Source organism: Canis aureus, chromosome 1 (genome assembly GCF_053574225.1).
Source record: "Canis aureus isolate CA01 chromosome 1, VMU_Caureus_v.1.0, whole genome shotgun sequence".
In the NCBI taxonomy this organism is placed as follows: Eukaryota; Metazoa; Chordata; class Mammalia; order Carnivora; family Canidae; genus Canis; species Canis aureus.
This window is the reverse complement of record NC_135611.1, coordinates 50,338,291-50,360,431: the sequence shown is the minus strand read 5'-3', so window position 1 is coordinate 50,360,431 and position 22,141 is coordinate 50,338,291. Positions and strand designations below refer to the sequence as shown.

The window sequence follows — 22,141 nt, the reverse complement described above, 5'->3', positions numbered from 1 at the left end:
GGGGCCGGAGTCGCTCCGGGCTGGAGGCTGGAGGCTGGAGGCTGGAGGCTGGAGGAGCCATTTCAGCTCGGGGATGCAACAGGATTTGGGAGCCGCGGGCAGGACCTGAGAGGCCACCTAGCGGGCTTTGTTCCCGATTCGGGGCAGGTCCCCGAGCCCCAGATTTGCGGTCGCGAAGCCGAGCGGAGCCCTTCCTCGCACTAATTGGAAGGGGAAGGGAGTGACTCATGTTACACCCGCTCGTATCTTCCCTCCCCGTAACTGCTAAATTGTAGCTTTAAAAGGAAGTGACATGGGGTGGGGAGAGACGTCAGCTGAGGACCACTTTTTTTTTTTTCCCCCGAAGGGTCCACCCCATGGGTGGAGTCTCGCTTTTTCTTTCCAGTGTTGGCTGACTTACAGCTCCTATAAACTAGTGGCAATTTCTGCACCCCCAGCCTGCTCCCTTTCAGTTTCTGATTTCTAAGTCCATGTGCCAGGGGCCGCCAGAAAGGAGGTATGTGCCGTTCGTGCTGTTTGCAGGCGACTTCACCCCTGGGCGTGGCGGATGCGTGTGGGTCTCTCTCTGTCCCTGTCCTCTCCTCGGCTGGACCTCACTAAAACCTCTGGAAGGGGTAGGTACAGGACGAGGAAGAGTGGAAGGTGGAGGAGGAAGTGAGGCGACAGTGGGGACGTGGAGGGACAGAGCCTGCCAGGCAGAGGGGCTTTGCTGCCAGGGCAGGACCCTTTCTTTGTGCTCAGCCGGGGGAGCGCTCCCGGCCGGGGTGGGCTTTCGAGCTGCTGCTCCGGGCTGCATTTCCCCTCTGCGGCCCCCTCCCCTTGGTGGGGAGGAGGAGGGGGGCGGTGGAGAGCGTTTCCCCTGCAATAGATGAAGCTGGGGAGAAGGTTCCTGTTACGGATCGGTCTCCTGTGTCATGCAACACGTTCTTCCGTCCCTGGCGTTTCTATGGCAACCACAAAAATAATACTCCACCAAAGGCCGCCCCGATATAAATTGATTTGTTCGTATGGCGTGGGGAGTCTGCTGCTTTCCGGCCGGCGGTTGCCTCCGCTTGCTAAAATCCAGCGTGGCTTTGTGGCTACCCCTCAGTCACTTTCATTTTGGTTTTTCCCTATCACAGGAGGGCTGGGGGAGGGGTGTTGTCAAGGAAACGGGCATTGGTGATTACCTCTTTATTTACTTAATTTTTGGCCTCTGGATTTCTCCATCCTATCTAGGAATTGTGGAAGGAATGACTGGGTGTCGATGCAGGTCCGCCGGTCCCTGGTCTGTCTTAGAAAACCAGGGCTCTAGATGTGATGTTAATGCCTTAACCAGACCAAGCAGGGGGCCAGCCCTCACTTCTGGAGAGGAGGCGAGATCCTTGAAAAAAAGTTTAACAGGGTGTCTGAGAATGGGCACCGATAGATATAGTATCATCTGCCTCACAGGGTTGCCTCCTAGTCTAAATGTTCAAAAGAGGGCTTCTTTGCTCTAGCCTGAACATATGCAGAAAAAAGAAAAAAAGCTAAGTTCAACAAGTAGGAGTGAGTAACAAAAGGTAACCAACGGCAGGATTCTCAGTGTTTTGCACATTGTCCTTGGATGGATCTCCATGCCAACGGCTCTCATTAAGGGTCCGTAGGGTTCATAGATCTTCTCTTTTTCAAAGTTGGGAAAGCGTTAACCCATCTGTGATTATGAATCAAGCATCTGCAGTTAGAAAAGACTATCATGACAAGAGGGAGAAAGTGTGTGCATGGAAGTGTGTGTGTGTGTGTGGGGGGCGGTGGACAGGGACAACAGGGGCAAATCAAAGTCCTAAGTTAAAACTATTGAGTCTTCTGATTATCCTCCTCCATGGGGAGAAAAAGAATTGGTTTTCAGGAAAAATATAAAGTATGAGAGAAAGGTACTATGCACCCAATAAGCAAAGTTAAATAGAATTAGAATCAATTGCACATCTGCTATAAAAGCATAGTCCAAATGAGCCGATAAACAGGTAGGAATCAAACTGAGGCTTTTATTCAGTATATCTGAGGAAATATTTGATAATGGACACCATTCCCTTAATTCGGGCATTCCGAATTACAAATCAGCCTTTATAAGACAGATCAATAGTCATCTCATCCTCAATTCTTAAGATTGCCTGTAAGTTTGAATACAGATTTGTGAAGGTCGCTCAGCTCTCCCAGTGCCTTCCTGCTATTGAAGCCAAAAGCATTACTTAGAAACCTCAGAGTAACCCTTCGGTGTGGAAACAGGAAGAAGAGGTGGTTTGAATGAGGTTCTGTTTGCAGAAATTCTTACCTACATATATGCTTTTATCTAGGACTTACAAAAGTTATTATAGTGCAAGAGATCTCGAGTGTTTCAGATACAAAAGTTATCTGAAAACGGGGACTACATAGCGTGGCACAAGACTAACTAGAAGCAAATGGAGTTAAAGCCCAGAGAATTAGTTAAAGGGCATAAAGCAGGGAGAAGTGTCATTGAAAAGCATATGACTGTCGCTTTGGAAATGCGTGCTAGTACACATGGCAGTTGAATTGTAAGCTTCCGATGTTTGCAAAGAGCATGGAAAGCAGTTGTGCTAAGTTACTGTTTTTCTAGCCTGAAAATGGTCCTCAAGGATGTAGAGTCACCCTCATGACCCTGGAAAGCAGCTGCCCAGTGTGGAAGTCCAAATCTGTGAGGGGGGCACTCTGGAGTTTCCAGACCTAACCATTTCACAACAGAAAGCCTTTTTTTAAAAAAAAGATTTTATTTATTTATTCATGAGAGACACAGAGAGAGAGAGGCAGAGACATAAGCAGAGGTAGAAGCAGGCTCCATGCAGGGAGCCCAATGTGGGACTGGATCCCTGGACTCCAGGATAACGCCCTGAGCTGAAGGCAACCTCTGAGCCACCCAGGAGTCCCAACAAAAAGAAACTTTATGGAATGGAGTTCAAAGGGCAAGAATCCTTTGGAAGCACAGCCAGGAATAAATAAATACTGTCCCATCATTGGACCCTGAGTGGAGGTTAAAAACATAATTAGCAGCCCTGACCTGACCTGAGGAAGGTCAACGGAGCTATAGATGCAGAGCAAATTCAGGGTCCCAGGAAAGAGGCTGAGTAGAGGTGACACCAAAGAAAGGACTTCCGGAGTTGGAGTTATTTGCCCATGGAGCTGAGACCTCAATGTCTGCAAGGCTCTGAATTGGGTGCCGTGACGTTTGTGAAGGACGGAGAAGTTGTAGTCTGGGCTCCCAAGTTAAAGATCCACCAAACGGGAGTGACAACAAGTGCCGATGTGCACACAGCTGGAGACCAGGAGTCCTGGCGGACTCCTGGAGGGAGATGAGAGAGAGCGGATGTAGATTGGTTAGTTTGAGGAGAACATGATCAGGATGGGGACGCAAGGCTGGAAGTAGAGGAGACGACAATTCAAGGGGAAGAAGGCAAAGTTGTCCCAGCTGATAGAGGTTGGGGTCAGGAAATGAAGCATGGTTCTTGGTTCTTGTCCCAAGTGGGGAGAGTTCTGTCTTTAGTGTGGAAATGGGGCAAGCGTACTCTATGCTGGTGAATATAGATTCAGGGACAGAATTTTGTCTAAACCAGAAGAAGAAAGACTGGTAGGAGAAAGATGATGTGAGCAGGTGGTGAAATCCTGCCTAGTCCAATTGTTTTTGAGATGAAGCTCCAAAAAGTAAAGACCAGACTTAAATCAGATTTTAAACAAGTGAGAAATTTGGAAAAGGGGGCCCCATCCCTGCCCCTACAACATCATCCTCATGATACCTACCATTGCCATCTCTGTAGATTGTGGGGTGTTCAGATAAGTGTGTGGCTGACTTAACTGCATTTTGTGCAATTTATTGTCAAAAGGTGGTCTAAAGGGTATGTGAAGACTCTGCATTCACAGTGCTGAAGGATTTTTGAATGCCTAAGGGTTTTGAGAGACATAGGTGATCAAGCCTGGCTTCATAATCACCCAACACTATCCAGAGCTGGGGCATAGAGTTGCAATAGTCTTTGCCTAAGACAGACTCAGTTTGGAAAGGAAGTTTTGGTGCTCTGAAATTTGGCTTCATGGTGTGAACCAGGGAGGACCACTGCTAAGGCTGTGGGAAAGAGAAAGCTCAAATCAGGAGCTTGTGCTTTCAACAATATTCATTGTGCATCTTTGTCTGCCAAATGCTACCAACTCAACTGTGAGCAAAACTGGATACAGAGTAAATAGCTACAGTTTTCAAATATCTGAGGGGTTTTTCAGGGAGATACTGTGACGGATTGATCTCCATTTTCTTCTAATGACTAAGGAGAAAGCTCTTAAAAGCAATTTTCGTTTGCTTTTTGAATTTTGAACATTATCGTGGAATGATCCATCTAACCTGTCTCCTCTGTTTTTCAAGAGGAACTCTGGCTCCACCAAAGATTTCCTACCTGTCTTTGATTTTGTCCTCATTTTGTTCTACTTCCTCCTTTGATCCTAAATCCTACTTTTCCATCACCCTTCATTCATTCATGTATACATACATAGATGCTTCCATCATCCATCCATGTATTCATTCACTCAACAAATGATACTATCATGTGTCAAGCGCTATAAATTATGGATATAGCAATAAATAGGAAACTATTTCTTTTCTAAAGAAGCTCAGGAACGAACAGAGAGACAATTGTGGAACCAGTCCCTTAAACAAGTGAGGGTTATTTTTGAGAGAGGCATTTATTGGCTAATGGCACTGCATGCTTCCTTCATTGAACAATTTTATATATAGATTGTGCTGAGCAGAGGAGGAAAGAGTGGCTAGCTGTTTGACCATTATCCATCTTAGAATTTTCTTATACCTTTCATACTGGTTGAGCTTATGGCTGGTGTCAGGAAACATTTGTTGATTAATGAAATGGGAAGAGGTGGGATTTCTGACCCTGGAGCCATAGAGGAATACAGTCCAGAAGACTTACATCTTCTCTTTCTCTCAAAGTTCCCTCATTGCAAGTTACTTGTAGACTTCTATGGGACTATGGCTCCCTCCAGATGGACTCCAAGTATAGCATTTTTATTTATTTATTTATTTATTTATTTATTTATTTATTTATTTATTTAAAACACAGAGAGAAAGAGAGGTAGACATAGACAGAGGAAGAAGCAGGCTCCATGCAGGAAGCCCAGTGTGGGACTCGATCCTGGGACTCCAGGATCACACCCTGATCCAAAGGCAGATGCTCAACCACTGAGCCACCCAAGCGTCCCCAAGTATAGCATTTTTAAAAGAGAAACTCCCCCCCTCATCAAAATTATATGCCCATCGGTTTACTAGAGAGCCTCTTGTCCTTTAGAGCTAGATTTCCCATAATGCATTTCAAGTCAGTGTCTCCTGACAAAACCAAGTAGGAACATCTTAAATCTAAATATATAAACTAAAGAATGTTAAAACCTCGTCAGAGTACTTCCTGCTCGCATTTCCTGATGTCATGTAGCTTCTCTTAGAATTGTTTTGCTCCCACTTGATTTCTACCTTGGCATGGAGATTATATGGGCGATATACTGAAGTTCATCTGAACTCCACCCCCCTCTGCTTGTTTGACCTTCAGAGAAAACATTTAGCAAGTTCCTCTTCTTTGTTATTTTGATCTCAGATGAGGTCAGCTTCTCCCTCCAGCGGGAAGCTGTTCCAGAGTTCCAGATAACTCCAGTTGCCACAGATCTCTCCCTTTTGAATTTGAGTTATACATAGTGGCTATTCCATGGTTATTTCTATGTAGGCCTCTACAAGAGAACAGAGGCACAGTTTGGACTTCATAGTTGTCTGAAGCTGATTGCTAAAATTCCTGCAGATTATTCCTCAGTCTGGGGGATGGCAGGTCACCTGCGGCCACCATCAGAGATGCCAGGTGACCAGCCAGCCTGTCAGTTCCCTGAGAATGGTAATGGCCCACTTTAATGAGGACTTCCTGCGTGCCCGGCTATTACAGAGACCGCACATCTATCAATTCACTTTGTCCTCATAACACACCACGCAGGTAAAACTATTATCAGTTTCCATTTTACAGACACAGAAAGATTAGTGAGTTATTCACCTGGTTTCACAATACGGAACAGAGGTGAGATTTGAACCAAGGCTATTGCTTTCCAGGGCCCAGCTGTGTACCACCGCTCCCTCCACACCATTGGTGCTGTATTCATCCCTCTGTGCCCAGGACCGGCACGGCAGCACATACTGAGCGGATGTGCAGTAAACATTTCTGGCATGATGATCAGATCTCTACCATGCAGACCTTCCCCTGTATCCCTTTCATCCTAGTTTTTGGGAACTGCAGAAACATTGGAAGTGACAGTGGTCACTTGAACTTGGGGTACAGCTAGGAGCAGAGCCTAGAAGACAAGCTTCCATGGTTTTCTGGGAACTTTGTTCCGGTTTAGCCAGAGAGGTGACCTGGTAGGGAAGGACAAGGGCCCTGTGGTTAGAATAGCTGAATAGCAGTGTGGGGTATAACATCAAATTAAAGATCAACTGGGACGCCTGGGTGGCTCAGCGGCTGAGCGTCTGCCTTCGGCTCAGGGCCTGATCCCGGAGTCCCGGGATTGAGTCCCGCACTGGGCTTCCTGTGGGGAGCCTGCTTCCCCCCTGCCTATGTATCTGCCTCTCTCTCCCTCTGTGTCTCTCATGAATAGATAAAATCTTTAAGAAAATTAAATATCAACTGTTCTCAAAACTAATTTTTAAAGATTTATTTATTTGAAAGAGAGAAAGAGCATGACGAGGGGGGGAGGGTAAGGAGGGAGGGAGAAAGAATCTCAAGCAGACTCTGTGCTGAGTGTGGAACCCGGTATAAGGCTCGATCTCACGACCCTGAGATCACATCCTGAGCTGAAACCAAGAGTCAGACGCCCTGACTCAGCCCACTGAACCACCCAGGAACCCTTCAAAACTTAATTTTTAACCAAGGATTGACTTTGCTGAGAAGTTGCTCTTGAGGACCCTGGTGGTGGCTGCTTGAATGGCTCCAAGGATTGTGCGTGGAGAGGCAGACTTTTTTTTGTTGTTGTCTCTTGTCAACAAGTTTATCACTAGCGTAAAGGCAGAGTACTCTCTGGAAAGACACTGCCCGTGCTTATCTCAGACAAACTTTCAAAGGAGAACCAGTGAAATGAATTGACCGGGAGGGAGATTTGGTCTCCTTCCCATCTCTGTCAACTCGCTCGTGAGCTGTCACCTCTCTGTGGACAGAGGTTAATCCAGGCTGATGAAATTTTAAAGAGCCTGGCCATACCGAGTGCTTTCTCCCAGGATGCTGCCAGTATCACCCTGTCATCGATGCAATCTCTGAACCTTCCTAGTGGGCCCAGCACTTTGCTCCTCTTTTCTCTCCTCTGCCGTGGGGAAGGGCCGGTTGCATGGACACACGGTGAGCAGCTTCCTTCTCCAGCCGTGCCCCACCCTTGTGCCTATCTCCTGAACCTTGGCCTCCATATTCCTGACATTCTTCTTCCATCCCACCATCCGTCCTTCATAAAATGTCACTTTAGATGCCATTATATTAAATGGCAATTCGGGGATCCCTGGGTGGCACAGCGGTTTGGCGTCCGCCTTTGGCCCAGGGCGCGATCCTGGAGACCCGGGATCGAATCCCACATCGGGCTCCCAGTGCATGGAGCCTGCTTCTCCCTCTCCCTCTGCCTGTGTCTCTGCCTCTCTCTCTCTGTGTGACTATCATAAATAAATAAAAATTAAAAAAATAAAATAAATGGCAATTCGCCTTTTACGCCTCTAGTCTAAGGACTGCCCTGAGTGCTTGCTGATGGCATGCCCTTTCTTCTTTTTTTTTTAAGATTTTATTTATTTATTTATTTATTCATTCATTCATTCATTCATTCATGAGAGAGAGATAGAGAGAGGGTTGGGGGAGGCAGAGACATAGGCAGAGGGAGAAGCAGGCTCCATGCAAAGAGCCCGATGTGGGACTCAATCCCAGATCTCGGGATCATGACCTGAGCCAAAGGCAGACGCTCAACCTCTGGGCCACTCAGGCGTCCCTGGCATGCCCTTTCCAATTGCACTGTTTCTAGCACCAAGCAGAGTATCTGGCACGAATGAGTACTGTAGCCCAGTGAAAGGTAGGCACAGGGAGTCAGGGGTGACATGTGCCTCATCTGATGCCCCCCCACCCCGGTCTTCCCAGGCTGACATTCCTTTAGAACAAATTCTCAATCTGGAAGGTGTTGACATCTTGGACCAAATAATTCTTTGTTGTGGGGCTATGCTGTGCATTGCAGAATGTTTAGCAGTAACCCTGCGGCTACCAGTCATTCCCCTCCCCTACCCCTCGAGTGACAGCCAAAAATATTCCAGATATTGCCAGATGCTAAGAGTCTCCCTTAGTTGAGAACTTTCAGGAAATCTTACATCCGACACCCAGAAATCCAGTTAGCCGGCTCCCTGAGCCATGGAACCCATCTCTCTGGACTAACTTGCACTCACCAGGTTGAAAAGGGACAGCTCAAACCAAAGGGGCAATTTGTTCATTTCAATGAACAAATAGATAAGTGAAAAATAATAAAATAAATGAAAAGCAGACTTGTAACCCTTAAGTCCTCAAATATGGATTACCCACAGGTTTCTGCTTCAATGGCCCCTGCCCCTCAGCCTGCTGAACTCTCTGGGGGACAACCCCTGGGCGGGATAGATTCACGTATCTAAAGAAAGAATTGTGAGAGCGCTTGATAACTGACTTCGAGCCTTTGCTGGGATTTCCTGATTAATTCCCAGTTTCTAGGCCAACCCAGGGAGCTCCACTCCCAGGTCTCACTGGTTATTTATTTGCCTCTTAGCGCCCTCCCCTCCCAGTCACGTAGGCATTTCAAGCCTCTCCTCTCCTGCCTTCTGGCTTAGTCCAGAGGGCCACTTACACTGGGTGTCCCAGGACCAGCCCCTACTTCAGGCAAGGCCCGGCTCCCCAGCCCACTGCCTGGTAACATTAGGTGTTCAGTCACCTTGTGTCCCTTCTCCCTTCCAGGACCGGAAGGATGGGCATGTGGCTCGGTGAGTCTGTCCTTCCAGACTCCTATGCAATCCCAGAGCCCCTCGCGGCATTTCTTATTGAATCCTAGTAACCAGTCTACCAGCGGCCAAGCGCTGAGGGTACAAAGATGAGCCACACAGGGTCTGCGTGCAGGAAAGGACAGCATCTATAAAAGCATTGCGTATGTTTGCATGCTGTGTTCTTTCCCATAACCTTCCTGGATCTTCTTTGAGGGTTAAAAGACCTTCCGTATCTTCAAAATGAGCAGAAATTCTACATCTTAACCCCCAAATCACATGGAATTTTAAGAAGTGACTTAAGACCAAAGGATATAATGGAAGTCATGTGGTGTCACTAAATTCCTCATTTGACCTCCATTTCTGGTGGAAGGGTGGGGGTTAAAGTTTAATAGGGGAAACAGAGAGAGAGGACCGCAGAGATATTTTAAATGTGCCTGGTTGTTTTAATTATTTATATTGGGTCCAATTTTAGCCAAACTGGGACTTCATCTCCCACCCCTACCCCCACCTTTTCCTATTCCTTCTGTCTTCTCAAATGGCTGAACTGTAATTTGTCCTTAAGATAGTCTGGTCGTAACAGCTTCTCTCTGGCTTGGCTCCCCAGAGAAGATGTACCTTTCTTGAACATGTGCTTTGCCAGGCTGGGATCTAGTTGTGTTCTGTGGGTGTTGGGCAAGCATTGAGTTGCAATATCCCAAGAATGGGTGCACCATGTGACACAACCCTGCCTGTCTCTCTGGGCTGGGAGAGGATTAGCAGACTGGTGAGCAAGGTGTCCTGCCCTTTTCAGAGTCCACAGGAACATTTCATTAGCTAGAATCTAGAGACTGCTGGGCCTCCTTCTTTAGACACGTTCGACTGGGCCACAGAGACTGGGGGCCTTTTAGGGACCACAAGAAGCAGCATGGCATAAGGGAGGATCAGGGCAGGGTGGCAAAGCCTGGTTGGGTCCCCATCCCTGGCCACCTGCTTCCTTTCTGTGGGATGGACCTCGGGCTCCTTGAGACCAGGGCTGCCTGTCCCTAAGTCTGCCGTGGCCCCACACTGGGAGATAGCCTTGTGCATCCCGTGGCTTCGTTTCCCGACCCGGTCGGGCAGGAGGCCAGGATAGAGGCCAACTTCTCCAACCAACAACATGGTGGGGCCATTTTGGGAAAAGTGTGCCAGCAAGTGTGCAGGGCTGCAGGATAAACTGGGCCCAGGTCACCCAAGCATCAGTTTGCTGAAAGATCTAAGATTCATTTTATAGAAAAAAATAAAACAAACATAGATATGCCAGGATAGAACATGCAGCATTTATATGAACTTTTAGGACAAAGCATGCTTGGTTGTTTTGATGGCTTTAGGCCGTGGCTCCAGACCCTTCAGAGTTAGCTTCCTCTGCTGAGAGGAACATCTCTGTGGAAAGTTTTTAGAGGAAAACTGAGCTGGATGATCTCTGAGTGACTTTGTGGGAAGGAAGAGTCGATTTATCATGCTGTCCCTCCCACCACCTTTCCTCTTTTCCACTGTCCCTAAATGGTGAGTCTTGGGGATGGGATGGGTCATCCCCGTGGACTGGCCTGCCTTGACTCTGTTTTCTTCCTTGTCTCTTTGTTCCTGATGGTATGATTGTTGGAAGGTTGCTTGAGTCCCTCTCTTTTTGGCTCTGGTCACCTACTTTTTTGGACTTTACTCCCTTCTACTGGAATAACCCCTTTTCTAGATCAGCCCAGCACCCATTCTGTTCTTTCTAATCTCTTTTCCTTTCCCATTGCCTTGACTGTCTCTCCAATGAGGAGTTGCTTTAACTCCTCCTGAGTACTGATATCTTTTATCTTATCACTGGTTTACGATACATTACCTCCTGTTCTCATAAAGATTTTTCTCAACTGGGGTTATCTTTGGAAATTTGAACAAAACAGTCAGGCATGTGAAATCTGCCAATTCAAATCCTAACAAGCTGTTCTAAAGGTACCCCACTTTCAGGGTCCCACGCTCTCCAGGAGGTGGAAGAATAACCTAACCAAACATTATATAAGAAGCCTGGGCAGATCGTGTTGTAATAGAGGGAAAGAAGGGTACTCAATACCTAACTACTCTAATAAACCACTTTTTTTTCCCCTTTACAGTAAGATGGTGGTGGAGGAATAAAAAAATCTGAACTGTGGACTTTGTCCAGGCACAAGCAAACTAAGTTTTATTAGATATATTTGAGAATAATAAGGAAGAAGGGTAGGCCTCTCGTGTATGTGTGTGTGTATGTGTGTGTGTCCGTGCTCTTTTCAAAACCATGTTTTTGGGCTGCCCGACTGGCTCAATCAGTAGAACACGCTACTCTTGATCTTGGGTCAGGAGTTCAAACCCCATGTCGGGTATAGAGATTACTTAAACAAATAAAACCATGTTATCACGCATGGATATCCAGAATCACCTGTCTCAACGTTTCATTGAAAATGAAGATAATGCCGTCAAAGTATTAGGGTGCTGTGGCATCTGTCTGGCAAAACATATTCCATGTACGAGATAATAGACTAACTGAGGACAGATTCAACCATGTGGAAGACAGCCCCAAATCTGCAGTATCTGGTGGGAAAAATTATTGTCAAAATCCTATGTACTTTGTGAGGCTTACTCTGATTTTACCCTGAACCTACTAGGAGCAAGTATAATCCTGAAATTACTGGCTTAAACGTGGTTACCTGTTTGCCTGGGTAAATTGTGAAAAAGGAACAATTGATAGCAAGGTAGAAAAAGAAAGAACAGTCAGTTAAGAAAACTGTCCATGGTTGAGAGTCACTCATATCCAGCAGAACCGTGGTCCTCGGCCCTTGGGGTGGCATCTGATATAATCCATTGACTAAGGCAGGAAAATCCAGATGACTCTGGAAAGGTTGCCGTCAAAAACAAAGAAAGGTTTTGTCAATTTTATCTTTTGGCAATTTAGTTCTGAATTTTAGCTCTCCAGAGAATTATTTCACTGAAACAAGTTGTCCCCTGGCTAAGATGGTTGAGGAAGGAGATGGCTGCAGGTAGAGTCCAGGTGGCCAGCTGCCTGCTCCTGGCAACAGCCCTCCTTTGGGGAAGCTGGGCTCTGGGCTGGCCTTCCGAGCCCCAGATGGAGGGCCATGGAGCCTCTGTTCCGTGTTTGGTTCCTACCCCAGACTGCAGTGGAAGGAAAGAGGACGTAAATCAAAGGCAGAGCGTGAACCTCAGTGGAGCTGGACGAGGAAGGGTATGCTGACCTAGCCCCCCCGCACTTGGTCTTGGGTGCAGAGTTGGGGATGTAGCCACAGATACTGTGGAGGGACTAGTACCTGGCTGCCAGTGAGCAAGGAGCTGTGTCTCCCTCACATTATTCTGAGTCTCAGGGACAGAGTCTCACCCATGTTCTCAGCTTTTCCCATCTGTTAGAATTGCCCATCTTGGACCAGCAGATTGAGTCTCCGGTTGCTCGATTTAAAAAAAAAAAAAAAAAAGTTTTCTACATGATTCTGATGGGCTGGGAAAACTGGAACCATGTGACAGAAAAAATGTGGCTAGGAAGACAGTGACTCCAGACAAACAAAACCAGAGCCATAAGGAGGAGGATGCTACATTTAAGGTCATCATGTGCCAGGCAGCATTCCAGAAACAGCTCATCCTAACCATGACCCATGAAGGTAGGACCTATCATCTCCATTTTCAGATGAGAAGACTGAGGTTCAGTAACATGTCCAGGGTCATGTAGCCCATAAAGGCAAACCAGCCCTTTGGCTCTTGAGTCCCTGCTCAGGTGTTCAGGTTGAGACAAGAAACAGGACATAGCCTCTTCAGATCCTTGGGGTGCAAGGTTCCATGTTAGATGAGTGTAGCAAGGAGCTAAAGATTTACTTCATAACTAAAGACAAAAGGATCAAAGAGGATAAAACCAGTTAGGTAAGGATGTGGTGGAAAGCTACAGTAGAAAAAGTCTGGAAGGTTCTGTTATCTCTGACCAACATATATTCCTAGAATAGAGGTCGAGTTAAATTATTGAGTTGTCCCACATCAAACCCAGCTTGCTAACATTCCATGATTAGCTGGATTTTTGGCAAGTAGAATATCCTACCCGCCTAGAGGAATGCTGCTTTGTTAGCGATGAGGCCCTGACCTGGGTGCAGTATGGCAGCTACGTTCCACTGACACTGTGGTCATGTTATTAATACGCCAAAGCTGGCTGTTTGTCTGGAATAGTGCAGTGGATGTGACTGGCCATTCAAGTCATTCCTATTATGAGTACTCATCATCCACCTGCCATGGCCAGGTCCCCACGCTGGACGCCTTGGACACCAGATGGAAGCTCTTGGGCTCCTGAGGAATTGAGGCTTCTAGGAAGGCAGATGTACAGAGGAAAACATTTACTGATGTTGTATGGCCTTGGTGAGGGGCTGAATCCTCTACATCACTTACTTGTGCAGTAAGTCACGATTACCACACAACGGTCAAGGTCTTTGATGGTGAACTTCACAGTGAAGACCAAAGAGATCGTGGAAGACAGGAAAAGGCATCTCACAGTCTGGGGGCAGGCAGCAGAGTCGTACAGTCAGGGAGAGGGACAGGATTTGGAAGGATGAACGCAGGCTGGGCAAGTCAACAACAGGAGGAAGGGGGAGGGTGGGCATCAGGTGTAGGGGACAGATGACCAGGGGCACAGACGCAGGGGGATCTGGTACAGCTGGGCCAGGCTGCAGCTCACGGAACGGTGCCCTGTAGGAAGACTGTTCTGCCCTCCTCACCGCCCTGCCTGCCCTCATTTTTCATTCTAAAAACACCCTGCATTTCCGAGAGAGAGTAGCTCTTAGTATTTAAAATTCTCTCCTTGTTCTTCCCTACAGGGTAGCAAGCTCCTTGAGGCAGCTTGGTATCTCCACTCCCCAGGGTGGTGCCTCAGTAAATATTTGTTGAAGGAATGAAAGGCATCCTCTAAGGAGGGGGCCTTGCAGGGGGAGTGACTGCCCCCCCAATGCTAGCCAGCTGTTGCCCTACAGCCTGAACTGCATCCCAGCAACAAGCGGTCAGGCCAGGCCGGTGGGGCTTTAGTTAAAAGAAGACACTGAACCTCCTTCTCCAGGAGATGTTTCGTTTGTGAGCCTAAAATGTAGTTCAGTACCAGTCCCGAACATGTACATGTGGATGCCTTCGATGGTGGCCCAAGAAGGGTCATGAGGATCAAGTGTCACCGCTTGGCCAACTCAGGTGCTGCGCTCTGGCAGGTAGCTTGCAACGATAATGCTATGGACTTAGCCACTGACATCTTCTTTCAAACGAACTTCTTTCCCTGAAGACATTGGTTTGCTTTCTGGAAATTGTTAAATGTCTGTCTGAGTTGGACAGATTTGAGGAGCTGCCCATTGGGATGATCAGGGCGCCATCGAGTGGGCGAGGCACTGTGGGTGTGGAACCTGAAAGGACACACAGGAACTTGTACTTGGTGTGAGATTCTGTATTCGCTGTCTTAATTCTTACTACATTCTCAACCAGGAGGCCTTACATTCTCATTTGGCACCGGGACCCCCAAATTATCCAGTCCATGTGGCATTGAGTCTAGAGAGGTCTGTTGGATATTCATGAATGCCAGCGGCAAAACTGTAGTGGTAAAACTACAGTCTTGCCCTAACTCTGGACAGCTTTTCAAAAGAGGGCCACATAAAAATAAATTGGTGACCACCAGCTGCTTAGAGCATAGGTGGTACTGCTACCCAGTCCACCTTACGTCATCTCAGTATAGGAAGGGGGAAGTCCGAGACTGAAGTTGCCTCAAATATGAGAAATGATTTTTGGTGATCATTGACAGGTTATTGCTCTTCTGTGTCCATTTAAGTCTGTGCATACGTTTTCTATATTTTGATTGCCTTTCTGACTCAGGAGCTGAATAAAAATTTGTGTTTCAAGTTTTGTACAGAAAACATCAGTTTTATATTCAGTAGAAGAAAGCTTTTTAAAAAAACAAAAGATTCCGAAAATTGATAGACAACTTTCATGTATTTAGAGATTCTGTTAACCCTGTTTTTGTAGGAAATTTGTATTCAAATGGGGAAGGATAGAAAAACATAAAGGTGGAATTGTTGCCATTTTGAATTATTTCAGTTATTCAAGCCAAGACAGATGCCTCTTTTTTTTTTTTTTTTTGATTGATTGATTGATTTGAAAGCGGGGGCGGTAGGGGGTGGGGAGGACAGAGAGAGAGAGAGAGATTTAACCAGACTCCTGATTTAAGACTTGATCTCACGACCTTGAGATCAGGACCTGAGCTGAAACCAAGAGTCAGTTGTGCCACCCAGGCGCCTTCAAGAAAGATCAACTTTTTAAGGAATGGAGTGGATTTACAGTTTTCATCTCTGAATTGTCATTCTCAATCTTGGTGATCTCATGGGGAAATGGGAAAAGCCTGGAGACAAGTAAAATTCGCTGTTTCCAAAAGTTGGGAGATGTAAGTACAGCCTTTATTCTGGTACGCAGGACTTGTCTCAAATATTTCATTAGTAACTAGTAAATAATCACATAGAGCCACTGTGAGCCACTAAAGCTAAATTATGCTGAGTTGACTTAGCTTATTACATTGGTACCATTATTGGGTGAGTCACTTGAGAAAACGGTGGAGCAAAGGTGGAATTTTTATTTAAGTAAAAATGCAACAGAATGTACCCTAACATCTTTGTGTATATGATAGTGAAGCTGGGGGTTGGGAGACCAGCTGGACTCAAAAGCTAATGGGACAACAAAACAGGCTTGTTTTTATTTCCACTATGAAATAGAAGATGGAACTCATGCTGTCTTTCCTTTTTTCTATTCTGCATCTCTTTCTCATTCATTCCTGCCCATATTCCTTTTCAATTTCCATGAAGAAAATTAATTTAAATTGGCTCCTCATATTCAAAGGATCAGCCTGTCATTCTTTTTCATTGTTGAGAATTTCAACCATTTTTTTGTATTTCTTTCTTCCATTCATTCATCTAATTTTTGGATGGCTTTTTTAGATCTATTTTACATATCATAAAATTCACTCATTTTAAGTGTACAGTTCAGTGAGTTGTAAAGATTATACCGTTGTGCAGTGGTCATCAAGATCCAGTGTAGAACCTATCAGTTGCACCTGTAGCCCCCAGGTGATCAGCAATCCATTTTCTATTTCTGTAGTTTCACCTTTTATGGGAGCTGCATATCAACAGAATAGTTCAATATAAAGTGTTTTGTGTCTGGCTTCTTTCACTTAGCGTAGTTTTTTTGAGGCCTATGTCCGTGTGTTGCCTGGGTCAGTAGTGTGTTCCTTTGTTTTGCTGAGCATTATTCCATCGTGTAGATAAACCGTATCTTGTTTATTAATTCACCTGGTGATGGATATATGATTTTCAGCATTTGTCCAGTTTTAAATTTATTGCTTTTATTCCTGATCCAAAGTACAGATTAGAAATAAGTCCCAGGGGAAAAATTAGAGAGGAGGACAAACCATGAGAGACTCCTAACTTTGGGAAACAAACAAAGGGTTGAGGAAGGGGTGGTAGGTGGGGGGATGGGATAATTAGGTGACGGGGCGCTGAGGAGGGCACTTGATGGGATGAGCACTGGGTGTTGTACTATATGTTGGCAAATTGAATTACAAAAAAAAGAAATCCTGGTTTCCTTGCTACTTCATCCTTCTTCCCACAATCCCCCTTGAGGGACACGAGCATCCATAGGAAGGGCTTGGAGGAAGAGTGAGGGGAGCTGCCTCCACCCCCACCCACCCCTCCCCAGGCCCTGGCCACAGTGTCTCTCTCTCTCAGCAGGTATTTTGAATTGGATGCTGTGGATTGATCAGGTTGACAACTGACTGGAGAAAGAGCAAGTCTCTCAGACAACAAGGAACATAAATTCTCGATTTCTATCTTGGCTCAATTGTCTTCCAGCCGAAAAACGTAGAGGTTTCAATGTTGCAGATTGATGAACCCATTTTTCTACTCAATTATTTATCTTCCCACTGATTTCATTAACTAAGTGAAGCTTTTGGCAATTCACCAAATTTCATTCACAAACTCTTTCCATAAGTGTCAGCTACTTGCAGGCCCTGTGTTGGCTCCCGGGGGACAGGGTAAGGCATCAGATACCAGCCATGCCTCACCAAGCTCTGCTCCAGGGAAGTTTTGTTGGCTTCTGCTCTGGTCGCTAAAAGGCAGCTGACCTTATAGCTCTAGTAAAATCTCTTTTGCTTGCCTATTTGAGCTCTGAAATTTTACCTGAATTTCCTCACGGTGAATCTGCTATAGCAAATATCGTCTATTACGTACTTTAGTGGGTAGCATTGGTAGTAATGAACATAAGCAGAGTATTCAAACTCAGGTATTCAAAACCTTTGACCCACTGAAGATTTTATCTGGATCTTAAGCAGGAAGCCTATTTTCCTGTATGGTGGCAATAGCTTCTGTTGGCATGCATGCCTAGGGTTGATTCCCCTTTGCTCTTTGAGGCTGACTAGAAGACTTAGAGGTGGTAAATATTCTTTACAGCCTTTACCTACAGGCTTTGCTTCTGATCTAAGGTGAGGTCCCACCCTACGTTTATTTACAGTCCAGTCTCACAGACATCGTCCAGCTTAGGAGGATACAATTTACCTCCATACAGTGTTCTGGTAGGCATTCATGTCATGCCAGCAGACCTGGGCACCACCATCTCACTATGTTCCCTGGGTGAGGGGAGGGTGCCTTCTTCCACTATAAGGACTTGCCCATTTCTTTTTTTTTAAACAATGTCAGGACATGTATGATTATATCACATGTAGATTAAAAGCTGACTATGCTTATGTTTTGTCATCTGTAGGGCAAGGGGTTTGTTTTACTTTTTTAAACAACTTGATGGGATAGCATTCATACCATGAAGCCCACCCATTTAAGTGTACAACTCAGTAGTTTGTGATATACTCAGAGTTGTGCAATCATCACCACTATCTATTTTTAGGACATTTCATCACCTCAAAAAAAGAAACCCATACCCATCAGCAGTGACTCCCCACTCCTCTCCCCTCCAGCCCTGAGCAACCACTAGTCTATGTTCTGTCTTTATGAATTTGCCTATTCTGGATATTTCATATACAGAACCACACTTTATGTGTTCTTCTGTGACTGATTTCTTCACTTGGTGCAATGTTTTTGAGGTTCACCCATGTTTGTTGCATGTGTCAGTAATTCATTTGTTTTTGTGGCTAATATTTCATTACGTGGTTACACAACATTTTGTTTGTCTTTGCATCAGTTGGTGGACATTAGGGCTGTTTCCATCTTTTAGCTATTATGAGCGTTACTGCTCTGAACATTCACACACAGGTTTTGGATGGACTTCATGTTTTCATCTTTTAGGGGCACATATCTAGGACTAGAATTTGGGGATCATATGGTAACTCTGTTCAGCATCTGGGGACCTAGAGCCCAGGGCTTTTCATTTACTTCCTAAAATCTTTCGGAGGCTAAGGAAACAACGATACTTTGCATAGACGTCTCAGGCCTTCAAATCCAAGTCCCTTTGCTATTCAGGTCTATCTCAAAATGTTATCAGAGAACTGATGCAGGAGAATTTTATGGATGACCTACCACAGGGAAGGAATGAAGAAGCGACTATCAGAAAGGCTGTTGGTTCAGCTCCTGTAGTGGTGATTACATGGGGTTTTATGATGGAGAACCAGGACTGTGTCCTGTCCAACCTAATGTACCGGTGTACTGCCCTCAGGATAGAAAAGATGGTTTGTTCAGCAGTGTGTGCTTTTTTTTTTTAGAATGTTTGTTTTATTTTTATTTCCTTTTTTTTTTTTAGATTTCAAGTAGGCTTCGTGCCCAGTATGGGGCACGAACTCATGACCCTGAGATTAAGAGTCACGTGCTCTATGGAGTGAGCCAGCCAGGTGCCTCAGTGTATGCCTTCTTCTTTTTGTTTTTTTTTTTTGTATGCCTTCTTCTGAACAGTTTTAGGACACTAGCTTTTTTGAGTTCAGGCTTTATATTTCCAGAGCTCTCCACTCTGCCAGGATTTGCTTTCTTAGAAACTAGGAAGTCTTGCAAAGAGCGTTATCTGAAACCAAAAAGCACTTGCTTTCTGTATTGAATTCATTTTTTTGTTCTTTCGTTTAAGTCGGTATTTACTGATCTTTAAGAATTAAATTACTGTTTGAATAAAGCTGAGATCAAGGATTAAAGGAGTAAGTCTCCCAGCAATAAACCATTGCTAAACTATACTTCCGTCTGTGGAAAGGACTTGTTGAAGTGGTACCTTGAAGTTTTTTGTTCTGTTTTTTTTTTTTACCTTGAAGTTTTGTAAGAATATATTTCCCCCCATATTCCTTGATATTTAGTTATTTCTTACTCTGTGCAGAGGAGTGACATAACCATGAGAAAAGATAACCAATGAATTTTACACATTTATAAATCGCCTTATAATATTTTGTAGAAATTCAAACCAATTGTCTTATTTTTCACCCCCAATAGTCTTGGGGAGTGATTTGTTGGGAATGATAGAAAAGGAAACTGAAGACCCAAACTAAGCAAGTCATAGAACTTCCCTGAGCCTCCATGTCCTTAACTGTAAAATAGGTAACTGATAAATGAGACAGCATTGTCAAGACCAAGTAATGTATGACATACTTAAGTAACCTGAAAAGTGTGAGCTCTTTTTTTTTAAAAACTAAAATACATTACCCAATGTTTTTTAATATGCCCTACTTGGGTAGTGTATTACCCTATCACTCTTCTACCAGTAGTATTTACCAGCATAAAGAAGAAAATGACTATTTTCCATTATCTCTAACTCAGAACATCCTTCTGGAGTGTTAATTGTCCAACCATTTTGAAAAGCACTTTGTTAATATCTGGGAAAGCTGGACGTGTGCTATCAAACTAATGTAGTAGTTCCAATTCCATTGGTCATTAATGCATTGTCTCTAATAAAGGAAAAAACTGGAAATACCCTAAATGCCCATTAATATGATAATACATTAATTTTTGGTGTAGTCATACCAAAGAATACTTTTCTACACTTAAATCAACTAGACTGGATGCACAAAATTTCAAAAAATAGTGAAGGTAGAAAGAAAATCATAAAAGGATCCAAATATTATTTATGTACATCTTTACAACTAAAACATTATATATGGTCTGTGAATATATATACATACAGTAGAAGAGTAGACACATAGAAGAAAACACACGAATTTCAACCTCAGATTGGGGAAGTGGCTTCAATTATCTCTAATAGGTTATTTTTTAAAAAAACACGAAGTAGACAGGACTAAATATCAATGAGGTAAAGCATTTTGTATCTTTTGTGTATTTGAAGTATTTCAGACATTTAAAAAAGTTTGATGGCTTATCCTCCAGACTATTTCCTTTTTTTTTTAAGGTTTTATTTATTTATTCATGAGAGACACACAGAGAGAGAGAGAGAGGCAGAGATATAGGCAGAGGGAGAAACAGGCTCCATGCAAGGATCCCAATGTGGGACTTGATCCCAGGACCCCAGGATCATGCCCTGGGCTGAAGGCAGGCACTTAATCGTTGAGCCACCCAGGCATCCCCAGACTCTTTCCTAAGCATGAGATACACTTTTTTTGTTTTATACAACTTGGTGACTGCCTTAAATGATTTTGTTGATTATGCATCTTGTTAACATCTTTTTGTCACTAAATATACTTTCTCATTGTCATTTTTCTTGGCCCTCCTAAGTCTTTTTGTTATAATTTAATTATTTCCTCAAAGAATTTTTAGAAGAAACAAAACTGTTGATGCTTCCTTTTAATATATTTATTTTATTTTATTTTTGTATTTATTTGTCATTTATTGTCATTTATTTATTTTTTGCTCATTTGTAATTCAAAATTATTTATAATTCACTTATGATATATTTGGTCTCTGACACTGAAGGAGCTCTTAACCGAAAAGCAGAGGGAAAATTAAAGTCTGGTTTAATCAGGGCACAAAGAATCCTTTGAGTTTCTTTTTCTTTTTCTTTTTTTATTTTTAAGATTTTATTTGTTTAGTCATGAGAGACACAGAGAGAGAGAGAGAGGCAGAGACACAGGCAGAGGAAGAAGCAGGCTCCATGCATGGAGCCTGATGTGGGACTGGATCCCGGGACTCTGAGATCACGCCCTGAGTCAGAGGCAGACGCTCAATAGCTGAGCCACCCAGGCGTCCCAGAATCCATTGAGTTTCTTAAGGAATAACTCAAATTTAGGCATTCGCAATGTGGAACTTTATTATTCCCAAAAATAACAAAGAAGTGTCTGGTTTGGAAAGCAAATCTTCCCAACCTGGTGGCCTCAACTCAATCACTGGCTGCTGCCCGTTACTCCCAGAATGCCCTGCAGTTTCTCTCTGTCCTTGGACTCCCTTTGGAGTTTCCTGTGTCCAAGGCTGTTGGTCCTTCAGCAGAAAGTGGCCCAGAGGCCTTGTGAGGCCTTGCTGTTCACTTTACCCTTGGATGCATCCCTGTTCTGGGTTCTTGAGATCCACCAGTTAAGACACTAAAGCTCCCTGCTGTGCTAGGGTTTCCATTCCCTAATCTCTAATTGATAATGTGTCCTTTTTATTTTTTTTCAAGATTTTATTTATTTATTCATGAGAGACACAGAGGCAGAGATATAGGTAGAGTGAGAAGCAGGCTCCCTGCAGGGAGCCCAATGCGGAACTCTATCCCAGAACCCCAGGATCACGCCCTGAACCGCAGGCAGGCGCTCAACCGCTCAGCCACCCAGGTGTCCTGATAATGTGTCCTTTTACAATTTGAACTCTTCATTTCTGCTTTTTTTTTTTCTTCTGCAGAAACCATCCTATAGATAGATAAGTACCATGTCAGAGCTAGTAGGACCCTTACAAGTATTGGGAGTACTTCTTGGATCTTTTTGAATGGGAAAAGTAAGGCCCAGACAGTGGCTTCTCTATCCACCTTGGTTTCCCTCATTCCCAACTGAGATTCTGTTGGCATGGATGTAGCTCCAAGGTCTAGCCTCCTGGTTTCCTATGGACTCTTAACTCGTGATTGGTAAAGACTGGTCTGTAATACACAGTAAGATTTGCTGCCTCTGAGGGAGGAAACAGCATCCTTTGGGAGTGCCAGGAGAATAGGCAAAAGGAAGAAAGAGTGCTCAGAGCTTTGTCCCTACCCTCGTGA

At 44.6% G+C, this 22,141-nt stretch overlaps 1 protein-coding gene across 4 annotated transcripts in view; it reads left to right on the top strand.

The window, feature by feature from the left end:
• Positions 1-336: 336 nt before the first annotated feature.
• AGPAT4 (1-acylglycerol-3-phosphate O-acyltransferase 4) overlaps positions 337-22,141 on the top strand; it is a 127,763-nt gene continuing 105,958 nt past the window's right edge. The window contains exon 1 of one of the 4 annotated variants that reach the window (XM_077899284.1): positions 337-496. Coding sequence is in view for 1 of the 4 variants with exons in the window: in XM_077899294.1 (XP_077755420.1) it covers positions 548-614 (67 nt within the window). In the remaining 3 variants the exon portion in view is untranslated. Of the gene's footprint in view, positions 615-22,141 lie in introns of all 4 variants that reach the window. The other 3 variants (XM_077899304.1, XM_077899294.1, XM_077899280.1) reach the window with 3 other exon arrangements.